Source organism: Lepus europaeus, chromosome 6 (assembly GCF_033115175.1).
Source record: "Lepus europaeus isolate LE1 chromosome 6, mLepTim1.pri, whole genome shotgun sequence".
NCBI lineage: Eukaryota > Metazoa > Chordata > Mammalia > Lagomorpha > Leporidae > Lepus > Lepus europaeus.
In genome coordinates this window covers 954,063-977,150 of record NC_084832.1, presented here as the reverse complement: position 1 = coordinate 977,150, position 23,088 = coordinate 954,063, and the positions used below count along the sequence as shown (strand labels likewise).

General features: G+C 53.9%; 1 protein-coding gene across 1 annotated transcript in view; it reads left to right on the top strand.

The window, feature by feature from the left end:
- MCF2L (MCF.2 cell line derived transforming sequence like) overlaps positions 1 to 23,088 on the top strand; it is a 148,093-nt gene that overhangs the window by 78,443 nt on the left and 46,562 nt on the right. The window contains exon 2 of the mRNA XM_062195250.1: positions 4,599 to 4,682. Within this exon, the coding sequence (XP_062051234.1) occupies positions 4,607 to 4,682 (76 nt within the window). The 5' untranslated portion in view covers positions 4,599 to 4,606. The remainder of the gene's footprint in view (positions 1 to 4,598; positions 4,683 to 23,088) is intronic.

The following is a 23,088-nucleotide window of genomic DNA, read 5'->3' as shown; positions in this document are numbered from 1 at the left end:
CCGCTGGCCCCTGAGCCCTGACTCCTGCAGATCGGGTCTGAAATGACCCCTGTGGCTGCCCTCGCTTCCTCCCTGGTGACTGCTTTGGGAGAGCGCTTTTCCACGGGGGCTTTTATTTTAAAATTGTAAGGATTCGGTCTGAGGCAGGAAAACCCAGCGACCCGAGCCGCGTGCTCTGTGGTTCTGATCTGTCAGCGACAGGTGCTAAAAATACTTGGGATTTCCTGGAGGGAAGATGCTGCCAACCAGGTCGGCCTAAATCTCCGTCCCCAAGCCGGACGTGACCGCTGTCCAGGGGCACTGCTGCCCAGGCTGGGGCAGACGAGCTCAGGGCATCCCTTCCCCCACAGCCGAGAGAGGCCACCAGCCCGCTGCCCTCCCAGCTCCAGCCCCGCCCACCCGGTACCCTCTGTACCAAACTGGGTCTCGTTTGGGCTCTGTGGCCTCCCTTTCTTTGGCTGTTCCCTCTCCAGGTGCCAATCCCTGCGCTGGGCGCCTGTGACGCGAGCCCGGCTGACCCAGCCTGCACCTGCAGCAGCGAAACCGCTGTGTCTCAGCGGCAGTGGGCTGACGCCTGTGGGCTGGCTCCTTGCCAGCCGCAAATAAAGGGGCAGTTAGCAGACAGTGGACCCTGTAGGAGGGAGGCCAGGGCCGGCCAGGGTCAGCAGCAGGGACCGGCTTTGCACCGAGCTGCTTTGCCCTCCCGCACCTGGGTTTCCCCACCCTGCTTCTGGTGCCTTTTCTTGGCTGCTGGGCACCAGGCAGGGGTCAGACGGCCCCACAAGGGGTCAGGAGCAGGCAAGGTTCTGCCTGGACGTCTCTGCCCATGTCTGAGATAAAGTAGAGCAGGTTTCCAGCCAGCTTGCCTGGGAAGCTTGCTTGGGTGGGTTTTCGAGGGAGACAGAGACGTCAAGAAACAAGAAGCCCCCTCGCCTACGCTCAAGCACTCAGGCCGGGGTTCCACGGCGGCCCCTCTGGCCTCAGGGCCAGGCCTGGCCGCCGCCCGCTGACCCCCGGCCCCTTCCCACAAGGGCCTCCTTCACTCTCCCCGCGCAGATCCGACGCTGATGGAGAAGTTCAGGCGCCAGGCTGCGCCATGTGTGACCTCGTAGACTGCGGGGTCACCACGCTTCCTGCCCCATGCGGCTGGCGGGTCACCTCCGGGACCCTCTGTCTCCTGAACCGAGTCTCAGCAGTGCGACTGCCCCGTGCTGTTCTTTGTTAATGAGATTGGAGGAGGAGCCCAGGGTGTCTGGCGTGAGCCGTCAGGAAGGGCCCAGGCCCGGAGCTTCCCCGGGTGTCTGTGAAAACTCGCACTCTCGCCCACGAGTGTCCTCAGCCGCCGTCAGGTGGGAAGCGTGGCCGGAGATGGCCCGAGGCGGCCAGATCTCTGATTCCTAAGGACTTTGCAAGTGTGGGGTCCAGGTGCGTCGTGGGGTGGACAGTGGGCAGTGCCTGGGCGCCACGTGCCTGAGCCCATGACAGGCAGGGACCCAGTCCAGCCTGTAGGCTCTGGAGGACCCAGTGCTGCACTCCAGGGGGCCTGGAAGTCACCCTCCCTTCCATCCACGCCGACTCTCTGAGCTCCTCCAGGGTGCTGGCCGGGCCCTGGGGGCAGGGGAGCCCAGGCATGGCCCCCGCAGCCCTGAGCCGGGGCAGCCATGAGCAGGGGTTGGGGAGACATGTGGGTGCCCATGAGGCAAGGACGGTGAGGCCCTCCCAGGGAGGAGGTGGAGACAGACCTGTGAGACGCGAGGCTTCTGGGAAGGAGCTGAACAGGGCCAGAGCGGGGCAAGACAGGAAGCTATGCAGGCAGTGGCCATGCACAGGTCAAAGCTGGATGCCCTGGGCCCATCCAGGGAGACACCGGGGGCAGGGCCTGGGTGATGAGACCCTGTGGACATCTGTCAATGGTGCCCAGCCCCACGTGACCCAGGCAGGGGACGGACCATGGGCAGAGCCGGCCTGTCCCTGGTCCAGGGCTGGGGGCCAGGCTCCTGGGCTCCAAGACCTGTGAGGCCCAGAGCTGTGCCCAGGAGGCTGGGGGCTGGCCCAAGGGGAGCAGCACTGCTCACATCAGTCAGGATGAAGACTGAGGACTCGTGTGGAAATTTCCACACTGGAGGCCATGACACGCACGCCTGTCTCCCCTTGTGGGCAGTGCCGTCTGGATGCTGAGACGTGGAAGGCAGGGACCTCGAGGGCGGACGTTCCCAGAACCAAGGCAGGGACTTATACGGCCACTCACTGATGTGGGGGAGACAGTGTCCAAACCAGCCCCACCGTGGGCCCCAGCTGCCATCGGCACCTTGGAAGTCCAAAGACTTCAGGAAGCCCCCGGCCACAGTGGAGAGCGCGGGTGCCGTGAGGTCAGGACGTCCAGTGGAGAGCGTGGGTGCAGTGTCATCAGGACGTCCAGTGGAGAGCGTGGGTGCTGTGAGGTCAGGACGTCCCCATGGAGAGCGTGGGTGCCGTGAGGTCAGGATGTCCCCATGGAGAGCGCGGGTGCCGTGAGGTCAGGATGTCCAGTGGAGAGCGTGGGTGCTGTGAGGTCAGGACGTCCAGTGGAGAGCGTGGGTGCCATGAGGTCAGGACATCCCCATGGAGAGCGTGGGTGCTGTGAGGTCAGGACGTCCCCATGGAGAGTGCGGGTGCCGTGAGGTCAGGACGTCCAGTGGAGAGCGTGGGTGCTGTGAGGTCAGAACACTCCCTGGCCCAGAGTCGGGTGTAGATGGAGAGTGTGGGTGCAGTGAGGTCAGGACGTCCCCATGGAGAGCGTGGGTGCCGTGAGGTCAGGACGTCCAGTGGAGAGTGTGGGTGCCGTGAGGTCAGGACGTCCAGTGGAGAGCGTGGGTGCCGTGAGGTCAGCACGTCCAGTGGAGAGCGTGGGTGCCGTGAGGTCAGGATGTCCAGTGGAGAGCGTGGGTGCCGTGAGGTCAGCACGTCCAGTGGAGAGCGTGGGTGCCGTGAGGTCAGAACACTCCCTGGCCCAGAGTCGGGTGTAGATGGAGAGTGTGGGTGCCGTGAGGTCAGAACACTCCCTGGCCCAGAGTCGGGTGTAGATGTTTGCTTCCCAGGGCAGGAGAGGAGGGTTTGAGGTAGAAACTCCGGGGTTCCTGGTGGACTCCCCACTCTTCGTGTTGAGAGGTAATACACCCGTGGCTCCCCACTTGCCTTCCTCTACGTGCGGCACCTCCAGGCCGGAAGTCGCCGCTCCCAGGTGCATAAACATGCATTTCTAGCCTTCTCTGAGCGACCGTTCCCAGCCTGGGTTCCTCCTACAAGAGCGTCGTTGCTGTGGTGCTGGGCTGGGGGCGCTGAGCTGTCCCAGGACCCGCCTGAGGTCTGCAATTGGATGAGTGTTCCCTTTCGCTCTTTCTTGGCTCAAGTGCCGCCACCGGTGTGGCCGTGACCTGCGGCCCTGGCAGCTCCTGGCCGAGGGCAGGCAGCCGTGCAGCCGCCCCGCTCACAGGTGTGTGTGGAGCCGCCGTGTTTCCCTGCGCTGCTTTGCGAGACCGGACCAGCAGGATGCGAGGCAGCAGCCAGGTAGACAGCATCTGCCGCCCTGGCTAGGACCTGGGGTGTCTGTGGCTGGGTCCTCCAGGTGTGAAAGTGATGCCTCAGGCCTCTCACTAGTCAGTGGCAAGAGTCGTGAGGGTGACGTTTTAGGCGTAAATCCCGGTCACTTTGAATCTGGTGCTCACCGGAGAGAACGGGTATAGATCCTCAGCTTCTGCAGGTGCCTGGTTTGGAGTTGCTCAGAAAAGCCGAAAGCTCCCCCAGCCCCCGCCACACAGACAGGAGCACGCGGGGCTTCCCCATGCCCTGCTGAGCCCTAGCACCGCCCTGCCCGGCGACCACAAACCTCTGTCCACTTCCACATGGCTCCCTCGCCATCCTGCTGAGCCCCACTGCTCCTGGCTGATAGATTCCCACTGGGATGGGAGGTGCTACCTGTGTCCCCTGACCCCTTATCTCCACTTAGGGCCTCCAGAGTCGCTTCCCGCCATTTCTGAGGTCAGGGACTCTGCCTGTGGCTGCTGACCTGCCACCTGCTCAGTGCAGGTGCACACGTGGCCAGAATCAGGCGCAGACCTGGACCCCTGGTGTGGGTTGGTGGACCTGTCACAGGGTGGGTTTGCTTGTTGGCCTGCAGGTCCTTGTGTAGGCAACAGGTGAGCGCCCCAAGAGGTGCCTGGACCTCCTCCAAGGTGTGGGTGGGGACAGAGACCAAAGTGTGTGTTCATCGGTGAGTCAGGTCCCAGCCCTCCCCAGGGTTCCCCCCACGGCCTTCCCCTCTGCCCTCATCTGTGCCTTGTTCCCTCTCTCTCTCTCTCTCTCTCTCTGTGTGTGTGTGTGTATATTTCTCTCTGCATCTCTTAAAAATCTGATGCTAAATCACTCAGCACACAGCTCCGTGCCTCGAGAAACAAAGGCTTCCAAGTGCTGGAAAACGGAAGTGCCTTTTCCCAGCCACGTGACCGCCAATCCGCTGGGCAGGTCCCTGGGGAGGCCGGTCGCTGGGTGGGGGCGGGGGGCACCTGCAGGCTTGGGGCGGGGCCACCTGTGACTGACAGCGCCATCTGCTCTTCCCTCAGATGAAATCATGCGCCAGGACATCGTCCCTCTCTGCGCCGCCGACATCCACGACCAGCTGAAGAAGCGCTTCGCTTACCTGTCCGGTGAGTGCTGGAAGCTGGTGAGGAGCCGGCGTGGCCCTGGCCCTGAGCAGCCCCCTTCACCGGGCTGGACCTGGGAACCATTGTCGAAGGGCCCTTCAGCTGGCTTTGGGGTCACTGTGACATCCCCACGAATGAGGCAGCTCTGCACTCCTGGGCAGAGGTGGGCAGGGCAGAGCAGGCCGGGCCCTGTGACCGTGGCCACGCTGGCCCCAGACTCACAGGTCCCAGGGCGCCGGGCGAGACAGCGGGGAAGGCGTCATCCGTGGGTTTGTGTGACTGAATGGGTGTCACAATATGAGCAAGAACTGGCCGCTCTAAGGAGCTCTCGCCACGGACAAGGCTGAGCCGCTTTGGGAGGGGAGTGGTCGCCGCGAGGAGGTGGAGAGAGCGGGTGTCTTCTCCTAAAAGAGAAGCCCCAGAGGACAGGGCTGTACTCGCCCCGGGCCAGGGCTGATGCTGGGGTCCCTGCCAGCTCCTTCCCACTCCCAACCTCTTCAGCCCCGCGAAGGCACACGGCCTTGGTCCTGCCCCCACCCCGTTCTCCCGGGTGGTCCCCCACTCTACCCAGTGTGCACCCTTCTCCAGGTCACCCACCGAGCACCAGTCCAGGAGCTCTGAGCTTTGCAGGTGAAGGCCCGGAATGGGCCGAGTGTCTTGGGACTCAGTCTCGCTGACAGTGGAGAAGGCCACGTGGCGAGGCTGTGGCAGCCCCCGGCCCCTGAGAGACCTCAGCTCACTTGCAGCCAGCACGGGTGCAGGGCCTGGCCCTCAGGACAGGAGCTGAACTCTGCCGCCCAGGCCAAGGATCTGCCGAGTGCGGCCGGGGAAGCTGTGAACAGACGATGCTTGTGGGAGTTTATTACAAAATGAGCACAACATCTGCAACTCACACCCTCGAAGCCGCCCCGAGACCTGCCCCTGGGTTTCCATCCGGTTAACGGACACACTGTCCATTCAGGCTGTTCAAGCAAGACCCTGAGGGGTCTCCTTCTCTCACTGCCCCTCCCCTCCATCAGGGACTGGGGGCTAGGGCCGCTCTGCCCCAGGCCTGCCTCTGCCGGGGCTGGCCCCGTGCTGGCCCCTCCCTGCCCTGCCCTGCCGAAGACTCAGCCCTGTTAGTACTTGACCGACTCCACGCCATTCCACTGGGCTCTGCCTCCTTCTGACAAAACCGCAGACAAAATCGCTGTCTGCTGAAAGCAGAGAGCCCTCGGGGGTTCTGTGCTCCCTGATCGGGCCACACTCCCCAGTCGAGTCAGAAACTCACTCCCCTGCCCTTCCAGAACGGCGCGGGGCAGGCCAGAGGGGCAGCCCTGCTGCCTCCTTCCCTGAAACCCAGCAGCTCCTGGCCGGAGCGTGTGGCTAGCAGCTCTGCTTCTGTTCCACTTTATTGGCAACCCCCTTCATCCACAACTTGCACTGTAAATGACTTTTAAAAGTCAAATGCCAGTTTTAACATGAGCATTGACTCCTACTTTAAGGGAAGCCTCTAAAGTTAATCCAAGAGAAGCTCCCAGAAAACTGGAGCTGCTGCTTCCCAAGAGCCCTCTGTTCTCAGCAAAGGTCGGAGAGAAGACCCTCGATGCGTGGAAGGCCGGCATTGGCCCCTCAGCCCTACCCACTGGGTCTGTGGTTTTCTGAGAGAAAAGAATTGTCCTTAGCCATGATGGGAAAACACTCCACATGGAGACGTGTGGTGACTGTCAGAGACTGCGGTTTCAGACCACGGGGGAAGCCCCTGTGTGTAGACAGGGCTGCACGTGTGAGCTCGGGAATGGCAAGGCCCGCGCTGCAGGTCCCCTGTGCGCAGTGCCAGCTCTCCCTGGCCTGTGCCCGCTGCAGGTCCGCCCGCCCTCTCAGGAGGGGCTGCCTTTCCCACGGAGCCAGCGCCTGATGCGTTTCTCACGATGGTAACCTTTCCACCTGGTGAATTCACTTCACACCAGCTACATGTGGTGCCCGCCCCCTCCTGAGTGAGGGCTTCTTGGGTATCACCTGGGGTCATCTTCACTGTGTGGCTGAGTGACCCAAATGGACAAGTCCTGCTTCTCTGAAGTGTTTGTATCCTCACTGCAAGGCAGGCATGTCCTCCCTCTGAGGTGTCTGAGGTGGCCACGTCCTCACTCTGAGGCATCTGAGATGGCCGTGTCCTCACTCTGAGGTGGCCGTGTCCTCACTCTGAGGTGGCCGTGTCCTCACTCTGAGGTGGTCAGGTCCTCACTCTGAGGTGGCCGTGTCCTCACTCTGAGGTGGTCAGGTCCTCACTCTGAGGTGGCCGCGTCCTCACTCTGAGGTGGCCGTGTCCTCACTCTGAGGTGGTCAGGTCCTCACTCTGAGGTGGCCATGTCCTCACTCTGAGGTGGCTGTGTCCTCACTCTGAGGTGGCCGTGTCCTCACTCTGAGGTGGTCAGGTCCTCACTCTGAGGTGGCCGTGTCCTCACTCTGAGGTGGTCAGGTCCTCACTCTAGGTGGCCATGTCCTCACTCTGAGGTGGCCGTGTCCTCACTCTGAGGTGGCCGCGTCCTCACTCTGAGGTGGTCACGTCCTCACTCTGAGGTGGCCGCGTCCTCACTCTGAGGTGGCCGTGTCCTCACTCTGAGGTGGCCGTGTCCTCACTCTGAGGTGGTCAGGTCCTCACTCTGAGGTGGTCAGGTCCTCACTCTGAGGTGACCGTGTCCTCACTCTGAGGTGGCCGTGTCCTCACTCTGAGGTGGTCAGGTCCTCACTCTGAGGTGGCCGCGTCCTCACTCTGAGGTGGCCGCGTCCTCACTCTGAGGTGGTCAGGTCCTCACTCTGAGGTGGCCGCATCCTCACTCTGAGGTGGTCACGTCCTCACTCTGAGGTGGCCGCGTCCTCACTCTGAGGTGGCCGCGTCCTCACTCTGAGGTGGCCGTGTCCTTGTAGGACCTCTCAGTAGTAGAGATGCCCACTTGCTCGAGAGGACGCCCAAAAATCCAGACTCCAAACCAGTTGATGCAAAAGCATGAGGTATTTATTGTACGTTTGCGCAAACGGGCCCCCACCTCAGGCAGTGAGGAGGAGCCTTGAGCGGCAGTTTCACACAGGTTATATAGGCAACGAATTAGCATATTCCTAACGCATGCATAGGATTGGTCAGTTCAGAGGGACCGTTAGCATATGGGAGAATGCTGGCGAAGAATGCTGGTGGAGAGTGCTGGTATAAAATGCAGAGGTGGCACGGGATTGGTTGGTTCGGAGGGACAATTAGCATACCGGAGAATGCTGAGGGAGAGTGCTAAGATGTTACAGGATTGGCCGGTCGCAGTGACATCATAAGTGTGCGCCTAGAGACCCTCCGAAGGGAGGGGCAGCTCTGCTCTGGGCGCGCCCAGAGGTTTCCTGGAGGGGAGTGGCAGCTCTGCTCTGGGCGCCTAGAGATTCTCTGAAGGGGATTGACTTTTCCTTCCCAGAGAACGTCCTGCCCGCTAGACTCTGGGGAACATCCAACCTCTTAAGAAGCCCCTGATATTTGCCCAGGCCTAATTTCTTGTCCCTCTCCCTCATAAGGGTCCTTCATTCCCTCCTTTTCTTTTTGCACAGATTTTAATCTTAAAATCTATTGGACCTCGGAGGTCTTTGAAGCTTGACACTGGTACTGTTGAGTCAGCACCCGGGTTTGGATAAGGAAAAGCCTCTCGCGGATAAACTGGAGCAACCTGTTAAGAATACATGAGCCGTCTCGTATAGTAACATTGTGGGTGACATTGCACAAGTGTCGATGGGACAAGGGAGGATTTTCTACACAAGTACCTTGTCCCGACACCTCTGTAAGAGTGAGACGCGCCCAAAGGGGCAAGAGGCAATTATTTGCCTTTGTAGTGCCATTCCAGGTCCTGGGGACCGCGAGGCCCTCGTAATAAGGTGGACCTGGGGCTAGGCATAGCCAACAGGACTCGGTCAGCTCCAGATTGGTCTGGTTGAGGGCCAGAAAGGCCCCTGTCAAAAGGTTAAACAGCCGCTGTCCGGTTGTACGGGGGCTTGAAGCGTTTGGAGTTAAACTTGCCAAGCTAGGCGAAAGGGTGGCTGGCAAGAGGGGTGGCCTGGGGAGAGCCTGCCTCACTGGAGGGAGGGAACTCTGTTCTTGCTGGACTGGGTTGGGTCCCACTGACTGGGGACTGGGAGCCATACACGCCCCAATAGTTAAGACTATTTTTAGGGATTTTTGTCAAATTATCCTGGTCAGGTACATCCCAGGTATCTAACCCAGTAACCAGTTGACATACGTCCGGGTATAAGGTGGGCCACCATGCCCCGGGGGTATGTAACCCACTAGCAGACCAGGCCACCCGTCCTGTGGAGGAAATTACTTCCCACGTTAACAATTGTGGAGCATGGGGATTGGAAAAACAATGGGGAAAGGCCAGGAACATCACAAATATTAAACAGTTTTTGAAAGTCTTAGCTTGAGTGGGTTCTGAGTGCGCTGGAGCTTCCATTTGGCTGGTCTATCCGGATCCTCGGGGCCCTGGGGAGGTGGTGCTCGCTTCACGTGTGAGGCGTGGACCCAAGCAGCGATTCCGTCGACCTTGAGAGCGGTGGGAGTTGTCAACAGCACAGTGAAAGGGCCTTTCCACCGGGGCTCTAGAGTCTTAGATTGGTGCCTTCGGACATACACAGCATCACCGATTTGGAAAGGATGTGGGATGGTTGTCGTCTCGGGTTGGTAGGCTGCTGCAAGAGGTTTCCAGACCTGGTTCTGGATGATCTGGAGCGCTCTCAACCGGGCCTGTAACTTAGGGGCATCGGCAACGGAGTCACTGGCAAGGTCAAGCAAGCCTGCTACTGGTGGGGGCCCTCCATAAAGGATTTCGTATGGTGTCAGCCCGCAATGAGAGGGCGTGTTTCGGATTCGGAACAACACCATAGGGAGGAGTTGGACCCAGTCTTTAACGCCAGTCTCCAACGCTAATTTGGTCAGGGTCTCTTTAATTGTTCTGTTCATTCTTTCTACCTGTCCTGAACTTTGGGGTCTATAGGCACAGTGCAATTTCCAATTTATGCCTAATGCTTTGGCCACCAACTGACTTACCTGGGAGACAAACGCTGGGCCATTGTCGGACCCGATTACCTTAGGCAAGCCGAACCGGGGGAAGATCTCCTCTATGATCTTCTTGACGACCACCTGGGCGGTTTCCCGTTTTGTGGGGAATGCCTCAGTCCATCCGGAGAAGGTGTCTACAAAAACTAGAAGATACTTATTCCCATAACTGCCCGGTCTTATCTCAGTGAAATCGACCTCCCAGTTGATTCCTGGTCGGTCTCCTCTTACCCTAGCTCCCTCCGGGAGCTTGAGGTGTCTGGGATTTACCTTGGCACACGGAACACAGGATTCAGTCACCTGCTGGACTAAAGAGTCAAGTCCGGGGATGTAATAAGACTGCCTATCTTCCTGTAAGGCTGCTTTTAGTTTTTTGTGTCCCAAATGAGTCCATTGATGGAGGCTGGTAATTATTTTTTTAGTCAATTGGTGTGGCAGGACTATTTTTTCTCCGAGCCTCCAAACCCTTATTTGTTCATCATACTCTGCACCGAGCCGCTGGATCGTATCTAAGTCTTGGTCCGAATAGAGGAAAGGTGGTTCCCTCGATACTTGGGTGGGCTCAGTTGTCTTTAACGGGAGCACCTGTTGGCTCAGGGCTGCCGCCCTAGCGGCCTCGTCTGCCATCCTGTTTCCCCTTGCTACGGGGTCGTCTCCTCGTTGGTGCCCGGGGCAATGGATTATACTCAACCTTTTGGGCAGGAACAGGGCCTGTAGAAGATCTAGGATTTCCTGCTTATTTTTAATGTCCTTGCCTGCCGAGGTTAAGAGGCCCCTTAGCCGGTATATCTCCCCATGTACATGGGCAGTGGCGAATGCATACCGACTGTCTGTGTAAATGTTGACCTTTTTGTCTTGTGCCAGTTTTAAAGCTTGAGTTAAGGCTATGAGCTCGGCTTTTTGAGCAGAAGTTCCAGGCTTTAAGGCACTTGACCAGATAACAGTTTTTCCATCCACCACCGCTGCCCCAGCCCTCCGCTCACCGTTCTGTAGAAAGCTGCTCCCATCCGTGAACCAGGTCATTTCGGCATCCGGCAGAGGCTGGTCGGTTAGGTCTTTTCGGGTGCCGTGGGCCTCAGCCAGGATTTGGTGACAGTTATGGATTACCTGGGCCTGGGGCCCCAGTTCCGGGAGCAGGGTGGCCGGGTTTAAAGAGGTGGCAGTCCCAAACCGGACCCGCTCTGAGTTTAATAACATAGTCTGGTAATGAGTTATCCGAGCATTTGAGAGCCACCGATCTGGTGGCTGTCGGATAACTGTCTCCACAGCATGAGGTGCCACTACGGTAAGAGGTTGGCCTAGAGTCAATTTGTCCGAGTCTTTTACCAGAACTGCCACGGCCGCTATCATGCGGAGGCACGGAGGCCAGCCGGCCGCTACATTGTCTAGTTTTTTTGAAAAGTATGCCACCGGCTTTTTCCAGGGTCCAAGCATTTGTGTTAGCACTCCCTTCGCCACTCCCTTGTTCTCATCCACGTATAATGTGAAGGGCTTGGTCATATCAGGGAGGCTCAGGGCTGGGGCTGACAATAGGGCCTTTTTCGCGGAGGCTCGATAGCCCAATTCCCCCAGTCTCTGTAGCAGGGCCCCGGTACCTTTTAGGCAGTCCTGCTCAGTTTCAGCGGCAAGGAGGAGGTCGTCCACATATTGCAGGAGGACCAGGTCTGGATGGTTGACTCGGAAGTCGGCCAAATCTAGGTGCAGAGCTTCATCAAACAAGGTAGGCGAGGTTTTAAATCCTTGGGGCAACCTTGTCCAGGTAAGTTGTCCTGAAAACCCGGTCTCTGGGTCTTTCCACTCAAAAGCAAAGATGGATTGGCTCTGAGGGCTCAGTCTTAAACAAAAGAATGCATCTTTTAGATCTAACACAGTGTACCATACGTGGGTCGGAGGCAAGGTACTTAGCAGATTGTAGGGGTTGGGCACTGTGGGATGCATATCCTCCGTTCTCCTGTTAACCTCCCGCAAGTCCTGTACCGGGCGGTAGTCACCCGTACCAGGCTTCTTTACTGGTAGTAGGGGGGTGTTCCAAGGTGAACGACAAGGTTTTAAAATGCCTAGGTGTAACAGTCTCTGGATATGTGGCCGGATACCTTTCTTAGCTTCCTTGCCCATCGGATATTGACGAACTGACACGGGAATGGCCGTGGGCTTCAGATCTATGATCAAGGGAGGCCGGTTGACGGCCAACCCTATTCCCGCAGTCTCTGCCCAGGCCTGAGGAAAATCTGTGAGCCACTTGGGGTCCAGGGGAGCCATGGTGGACGAGGGCCTCTCGAATAATCGGTGTTCGTCCTCCAAGCGTAGTGTTAATACCTGGAGGGGCCGCCCTCCTGAGTCTGTGATGGTAGCTCCTTTCTCATGGAAGTGAATTTGGGCTCCTACCTTCGAGAGTAGGTCCCTGCCCAGGAGGGGGTAGGGGCAGTCTGGCACTAGTAAGAACGAGTGTGTCACAAGTCCTGTACTTAACTGGACCTCTCGATTGGTTGTCCAGCGACATAACTTCCCTCCAGTTGCCCCCTGAACCCAGGAAGTCTTGGAGCTTAAAGGCCCTTTTTCTGAAGTCAGTACCGAGTGCTGGGCTCCCGTGTCAATCAGGAAGGTTACCGGTCTGCCCCCCACTTCAAGGGTTATCCTGGGCTCAGGGGGGGGCTCCTGGCCCTGACTCACCTAGTCGTCTTCTTCCAGGGACAGGATTGGAACTGGTCTCTTCTTTGGTCCCTGTGTTTTTTTCGGGTAGTCTTTGACCCAGTGTCCTCTTTTTTTACAATAGGCACATTGATCTCTTTTCACCCGAGGCTTTCGTTTGTCTCCCAAGTCCCTATTCTGTCCTGGTCTACTCCTTTCTATATCCTGCACTACGGTGGCCAAAATTCTACTAAGCTCTCGATTACGTCTTTTGTCTCTTCTGTCTTCCCTTTCCTCCTGCTCCTCTCGGGTCTCCCTTTTGTTGTAAATCTTTTCTGCCTCCTTTATTAAATCTTGTATAGTATATCCCTGAAGCCCCTCTAGCCGCTGCAATTTATTGCGGATGTCCGGCGCTGACTGTCCTATAAAGGACATGATTACATCTCCCTGCCGGTCCTCTGCCAGGGGGTCAAACGGGGTGTACATACGGTAGGCTTCCATTAATCTTTCTAGGAAGCCTGCCGGCGTTTCCTCAGCCCCCTGCACTACTGCACGTACCTTGGCCAAATTGGTGGGGCGCTTTCCAGCCCCTCTGAGACCCGCAAGGAGAATCTGGCGGTAAAGACGAAGTCGCTCCCTACCAGCAACGGTGGTGTAGTCCCAATCAGGACGGGTTGAGGGAAACGCCTCCTCGATTTCGTTTGGCAGTAGGGTCGGTCGGCCATCTGCTCCAGGGACGTTTTTCCGTGCCTCAAGGTAGACGCGCTGCTTTTCCTCAGTAGTGAGGAGGGTCTGCAGAAGCTGCTGACAATCATCCCAGGTGGGCTGATGAGTCAATAAAATTGACTCGATCAGCCCAGTCAGAGCCTGGGGGTCTTGAGAGAAAGAGGGGTTATGGGTTTTCCAATTGTAAAGATCGGAAGCAGAAAATGGCCAGTACTGCATCTGGCCAGCCACCGAGCGAAGAGGAAAAGCCTGCGAAGTCCAGACGCTTCCCGAGCCCCCTGCCTGCCCCCGACGGAGGCGCAGGCGGCTGGAGGGCGGGGAAGGCGCTGAGACTTCTTCCCCTGCCCTCGTGGAATCAGGGGATGGTGCAGAAGGTTGCACATCCCACTCTGGTTGTTGTGGGGGTTCCTGCGGGGGAGCAGGCTGGCTGGGAAGATAGGGTGGGGGAGAATCAAAGAGCAGAAAGTCCTGATCAGCCGGAAGAACCGGTGGCTTGTCAGGTTTTGGATCTCGAATCTCCTTCAGAGGGTATAGGGAGGAGGTTGGCACAACCGGGATAGGAGGAGGGGGTATCGGGGTCCGTATGGGCTCCGTCGGGAAGGAGAAGGGTTCTATCCAGGGAGGGGGATTACGTGAAAGATCCTCCCACGTGGTAATGTAGGGCACCTGATCAGGGTGTCCATCGGATCCTGGCTGAAAGACTCGGTCCTTAATCTGTAAAATAATATCGAGGTTAAAAGTGCCGTTCCTTGGCCAGCCGACCTCGAAGGCCGGCCACTCTGAGGAACAGAATTTTGCCCATTGTTTCCTGTTAACCTCCACTGAGAGGTGGCGCGCGCGTTCTCGAACGTCCTTCCAGTGATCTAGAGTGAGACTTAAAGGGGTGGTTATTTGTTGACCCATGCGTGCAAAGATTTCAGCCCAAACAAAAAGAACAGCAGATACACAGACACATACAGTAAACAAGACAAACCACATGGCTAGGACAAATCGAACGCTATTGCGCTATTTTTGGGAGCGGCTGCCTGACCAGCCCTCCCCGGGAAGGAGGGAGACTTGGTCTCCGACCCACCTCCAGACCACCCCGGGAGCGTGACCCGGGGGAAGGGACCGAGGGTTTCCCCTCATAACCCGGAGCGTCCTCCGGGGAACGGACCAGGGGTTGCTGGGCACGCCTGCCTCCCCCACTGGTCCCACAGAGTCAGGTCAGATACTGGCCAGTCAGAATACTTCAGTCAGAATCCAGTCAGAATACTCAAGACAAAAAACAACAGACAGAAAACACTTAATTATACCTCCAACTGGTCCGCAGAGAATGGGTCTGAGGGCGACCTCAAGCCCCACGTTGGGCGCCAAATGTAGGACCTCTCAGTAGTAGAGATGCCCACTTGCTCGAGAGGACGCCCAAAAATCCAGACTCCAAACCAGTTGATGCAAAAGCATGAGGTATTTATTGTACGTTTGCGCAAACGGGCCCCCACCTCAGGCAGTGAGGAGGAGCCTTGAGCGGCAGTTTCACACAGGTTATATAGGCAACGAATTAGCATATTCCTAACGCATGCATAGGATTGGTCAGTTCAGAGGGACCGTTAGCATATGGGAGAATGCTGGCGAAGAATGCTGGTGGAGAGTGCTGGTATAAAATGCAGAGGTGGCACGGGATTGGTTGGTTCGGAGGGACAATTAGCATACCGGAGAATGCTGAGGGAGAGTGCTAAGATGTTACAGGATTGGCCGGTCGCAGTGACATCATAAGTGTGCGCCTAGAGACCCTCCGAAGGGAGGGGCAGCTCTGCTCTGGGCGCCTAGAGATTCTCTGAAGGGGATTGACTTTTCCTTCCCAGAGAACGTCCTGCCCGCTAGACTCTGGGGAACATCCAACCTCTTAAGAAGCCCCTGATATTTGCCCAGGCCTAATTTCTTGTCCCTCTCCCTCATAAGGGTCCTTCATCCTCACTCTGAGGTGGCCGTGTCCTCACTCTGAGGTGACCGTGTCCTCACTCTGAGGTGGCCGTGTCCTCACTCTGAGGTGGTCAGGTCCTCACTCTGAGGTGGCCGCGTCCTCACTCTGAGGTGGCCGTGTCCTCACTCTGAGGTGGTCAGGTCCTCACTCTGAGGTGACCGTGTCCTCACTCTGAGGTGGCCGTGTCCTCACTCTGAGGTGGTCAGGTCCTCACTCTGAGGTGGCCGCGTCCTCACTCTGAGGTGGCCGCGTCCTCACTCTGAGGTGGCCGCGTCCTCACTCTGAGGTGGCCGTGTCCTCACTCTGAGGTGGTCAGGTCCTCACTCTGAGGTGGTCAGGTCCTCACTCTGAGGTGACCGTGTCCTCACTCTGAGGTGGTCAGGTCCTCACTCTGAGGTGGTCAGGTCCTCACTCTGAGGTGGCCAGGTCCTCACTCTGAGGTGGTCAGGTCCTCACTCTGAGGTGGCCGCGTCCTCACTCTGAGGTGGCCGTGTCCTCACTCTGAGGTGGTCAGGTCCTCACTCTGAGGTGACCGCGTCCTCACTCTGAGGTGGCCGCGTCCTCACTCTGAGGTGGTCGCGTCCTCACTCTGAGGTGGTCGCGTCCTCACTCTGAGGTGGCCGCGTCCTCACTCTGAGGTGGTCAGGTCCTCACTCTGAGGTGGTCAGGTCCTCACTCTGAGGTGGCCGTGTCCTCACTCTGAGGTGGCCACATCCTCACTCTGAGGTGTCTGAGGTGGTCACATCCTCACTCCGAGGTGGCCGCGTCCTCACTCTGAGGTGGTCACGTTCTCACTCTGAGGTGGTCGCGTCCTCACTCTGAGGTGGTCAGGTCCTCACTCTGAGGTGGCCACATCCTCACTCCGAGGTGGCCGCGTCCTCACTCTGAGGTGGTCGCGTCCTCACTCTGAGGTGGCCACGTCCTCACTCTGAGGTGGTCAGGTCCTCACCCATGGCACTTTCACCTCACACAGGAGGTTCCCTGGTCACTTTTGCCATGGTCTACAGGTGTCCTTGTGTCCCACCTCCAGCCGGGCTGCTGTGTTTGCTGACTCCATCCTGCTTTCTGATAGGAGCCTGCCTTCCACGGGAGGGTCCCTGCGTGAGTCTCCCAGGGCCCGTTGACTTGGGGCCAGGTTCTGTGGTGTGAGCCCATCCGCTCCAGCCATCCCTGCCCGCATCTTCACCCCCTTGGCCATGCAGCACAGCAGGGAGCTGCCTCCTGTGTTGGGCGTCACAGGTTCACTCTGGGACCTCTGTCCTCAGATAATCACACCCTGAACAGCAGACTCGGAGGAAACGGAGCCTCCATTCCCAGTCACAGAAGCTACACCCAGGGCAGGAGAGCGTGGCTGAGGATCGTACGACCTACAGAACAGCGCTGCCGCCGGTGAAACCCCTTGGCATCTGTGCAGCTGACGCCTCCATGGAGCGAGGGAGGCTGCAGCCACACGGCCTCAGCGCTGCCCTTCCACGAGCGGCCGGGGCGTTTTACTCATCTCTCCTGGTGGCGCTGTCATCAGAGGTGTTTGTCAAGCACTCAGGGAAGGCGTGGCTCTTTGGGAGAAGGCGATGAGCCAGGGTTCTCCACTCCTTTCGTCAACTTCCCCAAGCACTCAGGAGCCCCCCAGCTCATGAACCCTCTCCCACTCTTTTCTCTTTAGTCTGGGCTCACCTGTTTTCTTAGTGGCGTAGGGTTTCGTGTGGCTGAACGTCCGTTCTCTGATTGGGTCTACCTAGGACACTCACCTCGGGGCTCAACCTGAGGCCCAGTCCACCAGCGCTCCACGTCCCTGTTAGGCTGACACCTGGGATGAGCCACAGACACAGGCCCTGCTCCAGGGGCCCTCTGCCAACACAGAGAAGCAGAGATGCCGGTAGAAGGTTGCTATGGAGATTCAGGATCAGGATCAGGCCTGTGGCTTCCCTGGTTTCTGTCTGGACACGGCTGCTGGAAGCTGGAGGCTGTACGACTATGGTCTACACACTGTGTCCTATTCCCCTGTGGGGTAGCACTAGGGGAAGGGACCTCAGGAAGGTGATGAGGCCATGAGGGGGCCCAGGAGTGGATCTGTGCTTCTGTGAGGGTGGAGGAGCCCAGAGTGCATCCTTCCACCAACAGACGGACCACTGTGACCCGGGAGGAGGCCTCATGGACACTGGATCCACAGGTACCTTGACCTTGGATGTCCAGCCTCCAGCACCATGACAATGAACCCAATGCTGCCTTTGGCAAGGCACGGCTCTTGGTCTTTGTGTTGTCACAGGCAGATGGACTAAGACTCCAAGGCATGAATATATAATCACTGTTACAAACCACTGTCTTGGCAAGGGCTTTCTGACAATGTGAGGATTCCTGATTTCTTATTAATACACACTTCAGAGAGATCCAAGATGGCTGAACGGGGAGAAGTCACACTGACCTCAGCCACAGAAAAACAAAGGAGGGACCATGTTCCCAAGGCTCTGATTGAAATTTTCAGTGGAGAATGGATGGAACGGAACAGAACAGAGATTCGATGGAATGGTGAGGAGACAGGACAGACACACGGCCACTGGCCACATGCACCAGTGACTCCTGCGTGTTCATGGTGCCTAGCTGGGAAGCGCCATCTTCCCAGGTACGGTGACAGGAACGTGCTGCAGCCTACACCAAGGGTGGCTTTGACTTGGGGAGAGTTCCGCAGTCCTCACTGGGGAACTGGCAAGGCGTGACGTCGCGTTGCTTCTCTCCGCTCCTACCAGAGCACCAGTCTCGATGTGCTGTGGTGGAGCTGCAGCCGATCTCTGTCCTGACTCAGCGAATGGGGGGCAACCAGGCAGGGACAGGCAGCTCCCAGAGTGAGTGCAGACCCGCTGCCCTGTGTCTGTGAGTTCTGGGCATAGGCCACAGAGCTGGAGGGACATGGGTTGGTGGGGGATGCTTTCCACCATGCGTTCTGACTGCAGAACCTCAGAGTTAGTTCCCTGTGCACTGGGGACTTGTGGGTCTCTCTGTGGAGCGCACGTGCCTGGGTGAGTGGTGCACAGGTGCTGTGAGCTCACTCTAGGATGTGAGTCAGCTGGATCCCCTTAGCACAGAGAAGGGATGGGACTATGAATACACTAGACTCCAACGTCCCTCCCTATATTGACTGTAGACAGAGTTGTACCACACCCAACGTGGATGTCACTCTGGACTCTTACCCACCACAAACAGTGGCCAGAGCTCCTGGCCCTACCCAGAACACACCACTGGAACTCTAACATAAGTCTCAACCCCACAAGGAACATTTCCAAGAATAAAGCCTTCAATCAAAAAAATTAATAAAAAAATAAAGAGGAGATAACAAGTGATCTCCCAGATGTGTAAAAACCAACATAGAAACATGAACAACAAAGGCAATACAGCAATATGACTCCTCAGAAGGAACATATTAATACTTCAAAACTGAACTGTGAAGAAGGGAAGATTGACAAAAATACCCGAAAAGGAATTCAGAGGAATTATTGTAAGGTTACTCAAGAATACAGACATGGTTAACGTGAAATAAGGAAATCTGCACATGACACAGGTGAGAAATCCTCCGAAGAGCGATACTGAAGAAAAATCAGACAAATGTTAGAAATGAATTACTCAATAATTCAAAAATGCAGTGGAAAACCATAACAACAGACTCAGTGAGGTACAAAAAGAATATCTTATTTAGAAGACAGGGGCTTTGAAATATCTCAGAGGAAAAAGAAGAAGAAGAAGAAATTAGACCAAAAACAGAGTTCAGTATCTATGGGATACCATGAAATGACCAAACATATGAGATTTGAGAGTTCCTGAGATATAGATGAAAAGACTGGCTTGGAAAATGTAATTCAGTGGAATAATAGCAGAAATTTTCCCCACTTTGGAGAAGGATATGGACATCCAAATACAGGAAGTACATAGAATCCCATATAAGTGTGGTCAGAAAAGACCCACACCATGACACATTATAGCCACATTTTCGAATGTAAACATAAAGAGAATGTCCTAAAATATGCAAGAGACAAGTGCCAAATCACATTTAAAGGATCTCCCATTAGATTAGCAGATTTTTCAACAGAAACCCTACAGGCCAGGAGATGATGGATTGATATAGCCCAAGTCCTCCAAGACAAAAACTGACAACTCAGAACACTTTATCCAGTGAAGCTCTAATCCACAAATGATTATACAGACCTTCCAAGACAGACCTTCCAAGACAAACAAAAATTGAAAGAATTTGTCACCAACCAGCCAGCCTTACAAATGAAACTTAAGGATGTACTTCCACAGGAAAGAGAAAGACATTCAGCACTATGAAGGAATGTGAAGGCAGAAAACCTCCCAGTAACAGAACAAAGGAGAGTCAAACCAACGAAAAGAATTTTCATGGAAAAATGGCAGGACCAAGTCATTACTTATCAGTAATAATGTTGAGTGTAAATGGACTAAATTTACCAATTGAAAGATACAGACTGGTTGAATGCATAAAAAAGACTCATCATTATGATGCGAGAAACTCATTTCACCACTAAAGATACACACAGACTGAAAGCGAAAGCAAAGAAAAAGATATTCCATGCAAATGGAAATAAAAAACAAGCAGGAGTAGCTATTCTCATATCAGAAAGACTTTAAGATCAAAACTGTTAAAAGAGACAAAGAAGGTCATTATGTAGTGATTAAGGGGTCAATTCAATAAGAAAATGTGATGATAGTAAATGGTATATGACCCAATGCCAGGGCACCCAGTTTTATAAAACAAATGTTATTGGATAGAAGGGGAGACATAAACTCCAATAATAATGGGGGGCTTCAACACCCCATTTTGATCAACAGACAGATCAACCAGATACAAAGCCAATAAAGAAACAATAGAACTAATCTAACTATAGACCAAATCGACCTAAGAGATATCTAGAGGGCATTTCATCTCACAGTTGCAAAATATACATTCTTTTAATCTGCATGGAATATTCTCCAAGATAAACCATATATTAGGTGGCCATAAAACAAGTCTTAACAAATTCAAAAACTGGAAATCACATTGTGTGTCTTTTCTTACCGTAGTAGAATCAAGCTGGAAATGAACAACAAAAGAAACACTAGAAAATATATAAAGATATGGAGACTGAACAGCATGCTCCTGAATGAACAGTGGATCGTAGCAGAAATCAAAAGAGCAATTAAAAAGTTCCTTGAAACAAATAAAAATGAAAACATATAAAAACCTATATGTACAGCAAAAGCACTGTTATGAGGAAATTTTATAAGCGATAAGTACCATCGTAAATTGGGAAGTATCAGATAAATGATCCATCAATGCATCTGAAAGACCTAGAAAAACAAAAACCGAACCCAAAAATTGGTAGGGGAAAAAATTTTTTAAATGATAAACAAGGGGCTGGTGCTCTGGTGTAGCAGGTAAAACCTCCACCTGCAGTGCTGGCATTCCATATGAGCACCTGTTCGAGTCCCGGCTGCTCCACATCTGATCCAGCTCTCTGCTACGGCCTGGGAAAGCAGTGGAAGATGGCCCAAGTCCTTGGGCCCCTGTACCCACATAGGAATACCCAGAAGAAGCTCCTGGCTCCTGGCTTCGGATCGGCATAACTCTGGCCATTGTGGCAAATTGGGGAGTGAACCAGCATATAGAAGACCCCCCCCCACTCTGGCTCTCCTTCTCTCTCTGTGTAACTCTGACTTTGAAATAAATAAATCAATCTTTAAAAAATAAACAAAATAGAAATGAAAAACTATGCAAAATATCAATGAATAGACCAAATAAATAATACTGAGATTGAATCAGTAATAAAGACCCTGTCGACAAAGAAAAGCACAGGACTGGATGGCTTCACTGGTGAATTCTACCAAACTTTTAAGGAAGAGCTAATCCAAAGTCTTCTTAAATTATTCAAAACAATTGAAGGGTGAGGGGAACCCTTCCAAACTCCTTCTAGGAGGCCAGCATTACCTTCATTCCAAACCCAGACCACCAAAAAGGAGAACTATAAACCAATATCCCTGATGAGCACAGATGCAAAAATTCTCAACAAAATACCAGCAAATTGAATCCAAGAACACCCCAGAAGGATCATCCACCCAAAGTGGGATTTATCCCAGGTATGCAAAGATGGTTCAACATATGCAAATCAATAAATGTGATATATCACATCAACAAAATGAAGGATAAAAACCATATTATTATCTCAATAAATGCAGAGAAAGCATTTAATAAATACAACAAGCTTTCGTGATTTAAAAAAAAACTTTACAAAATTGGGTATAGAATTTAGATTGGGTATAGAATATAGATTCAACAGAATCAAGAAAGCATATGAGAAACCCACAGCCAGCATCATATTGAGTAGGGAAAACTGAAGCATTTCCACTAAGATCTGGAACCAGACAAAGCAGCCCACTCTTGCCATTATTATTCAGTATAGTTCTGGCATTTTAGCCAGAGCTATTATGCAAGAAAAGGAATTCAAAGGATACAAATTGGAAAGGAGGAAGTGAAATTATCCCTGTTTGCAGGTGACATGAACCTTTATTTAGAGGAACCAAAAGACTCCAATGAGACTATTGGAAGTCATAAGAGAATTCAGCAAAGTTGTAGGATACAAAATCAGAACACAAGAATGAATAGCGTTCTTATACACCAACAGTGCTCGAGTTGAGAAAGAACTTGTGAGATCACTCCCATTCACAACAGCTGCAAAAAAAAAAAAAAAAATTAAATGCCTCGGGATAAATTTAACCAAAGATGTGAAAGAGCTCTGCAATGAAAATAGCAGAATCTTAAGGAAAGAAATAGAAGACACCAGAAAAGAGAGAGAGAGAGAGAGAGAATGAATCTTCCATGTTTATGCATTGGAGTAAATAATATTATCAACTCCCATACTGCCCAAAGCGATTTGTAAATTCAGTGCAATCCCAACCAAAATACCAAGGATATTCTTCACAAATCTAGAAAAAAGCAACCCTAAAATTCTTATGGAAACACAAAAGACTCCAAATAGCCAAAGCAATCTTAAACAATAAAAACAAAGCCAGAAGCATCACAATACCAGATATCAAGAGATACTGCAACTGCTAGAACAGCCCGATACTGGTACAAAAACAGACATGTGAACTAATGCAAAAAATAGAAGCCCCTGAAATTAATCCCCTCACCTGCAACCAACTGATCTTTGACAAATGAGCTAAAATCACCCCTTGGGGAAAGAACAGTCTTCTCAACAAATGGTGTGGGAAATTTGTATTTCTATGCAGAAGATTGAAACAAGACCCCTACCTTACATCCTATACAAAAGTCGGGTCACAGTGGATCAAGGATCTAAACCTAAGACCTGAAACAATCAAATTACCAGAGGGAAACAGGAGAAATGCTGCAAGATATTGGCTCAGACCAAATGGGATCACATGAAACTAAGAAACTTCTGCAAAGCAAAGGAAACAATCAAGGTGGAAAGGCAACCAATAGAATGGAAGAAAATATTTGTAAACTGTGTATCTGATGAAGGATTAATATCCAGAATATATATATAAGGAGCTCAAGAACTCAACAACAAAACAAACCAGCTAAGAAATGGACAAAGGATATGAACTTGCATTTTCCAAAGCAGAAAATACAAATGTCCAACAGATGCATGAGAATATTCAGGATCACTAGCCATCAGGGAAATGCAAATCACCATAACGAGGTTTCACCTCACCTGTCATACTGGCTGTCATTCAAAAAATCAAAAACCAACAGATGGGGGCCGACGCTGTGGCGCAGCATGTTAAAGCCCCAGCCTGCAGCGCCAGTATCCCATATGGGACCCAGTTCAAGTCCTGGCTGCTGCTCTTCCTATCCAGCTCTCTGCTACAGCCTGGGAAAGCAGTAGAAGATGGCCCAACTCCTTGGGACCCTGCACCCTCGTGGGAGACCCAGAGGAAGCTCCTGGCTCCTGGCTTCAGATCAGCTCAGCTCTGGCCGTTGCGGTCATTTGGGGAATGAACCAGTGGAATGGAAGACCTCTCTCTCT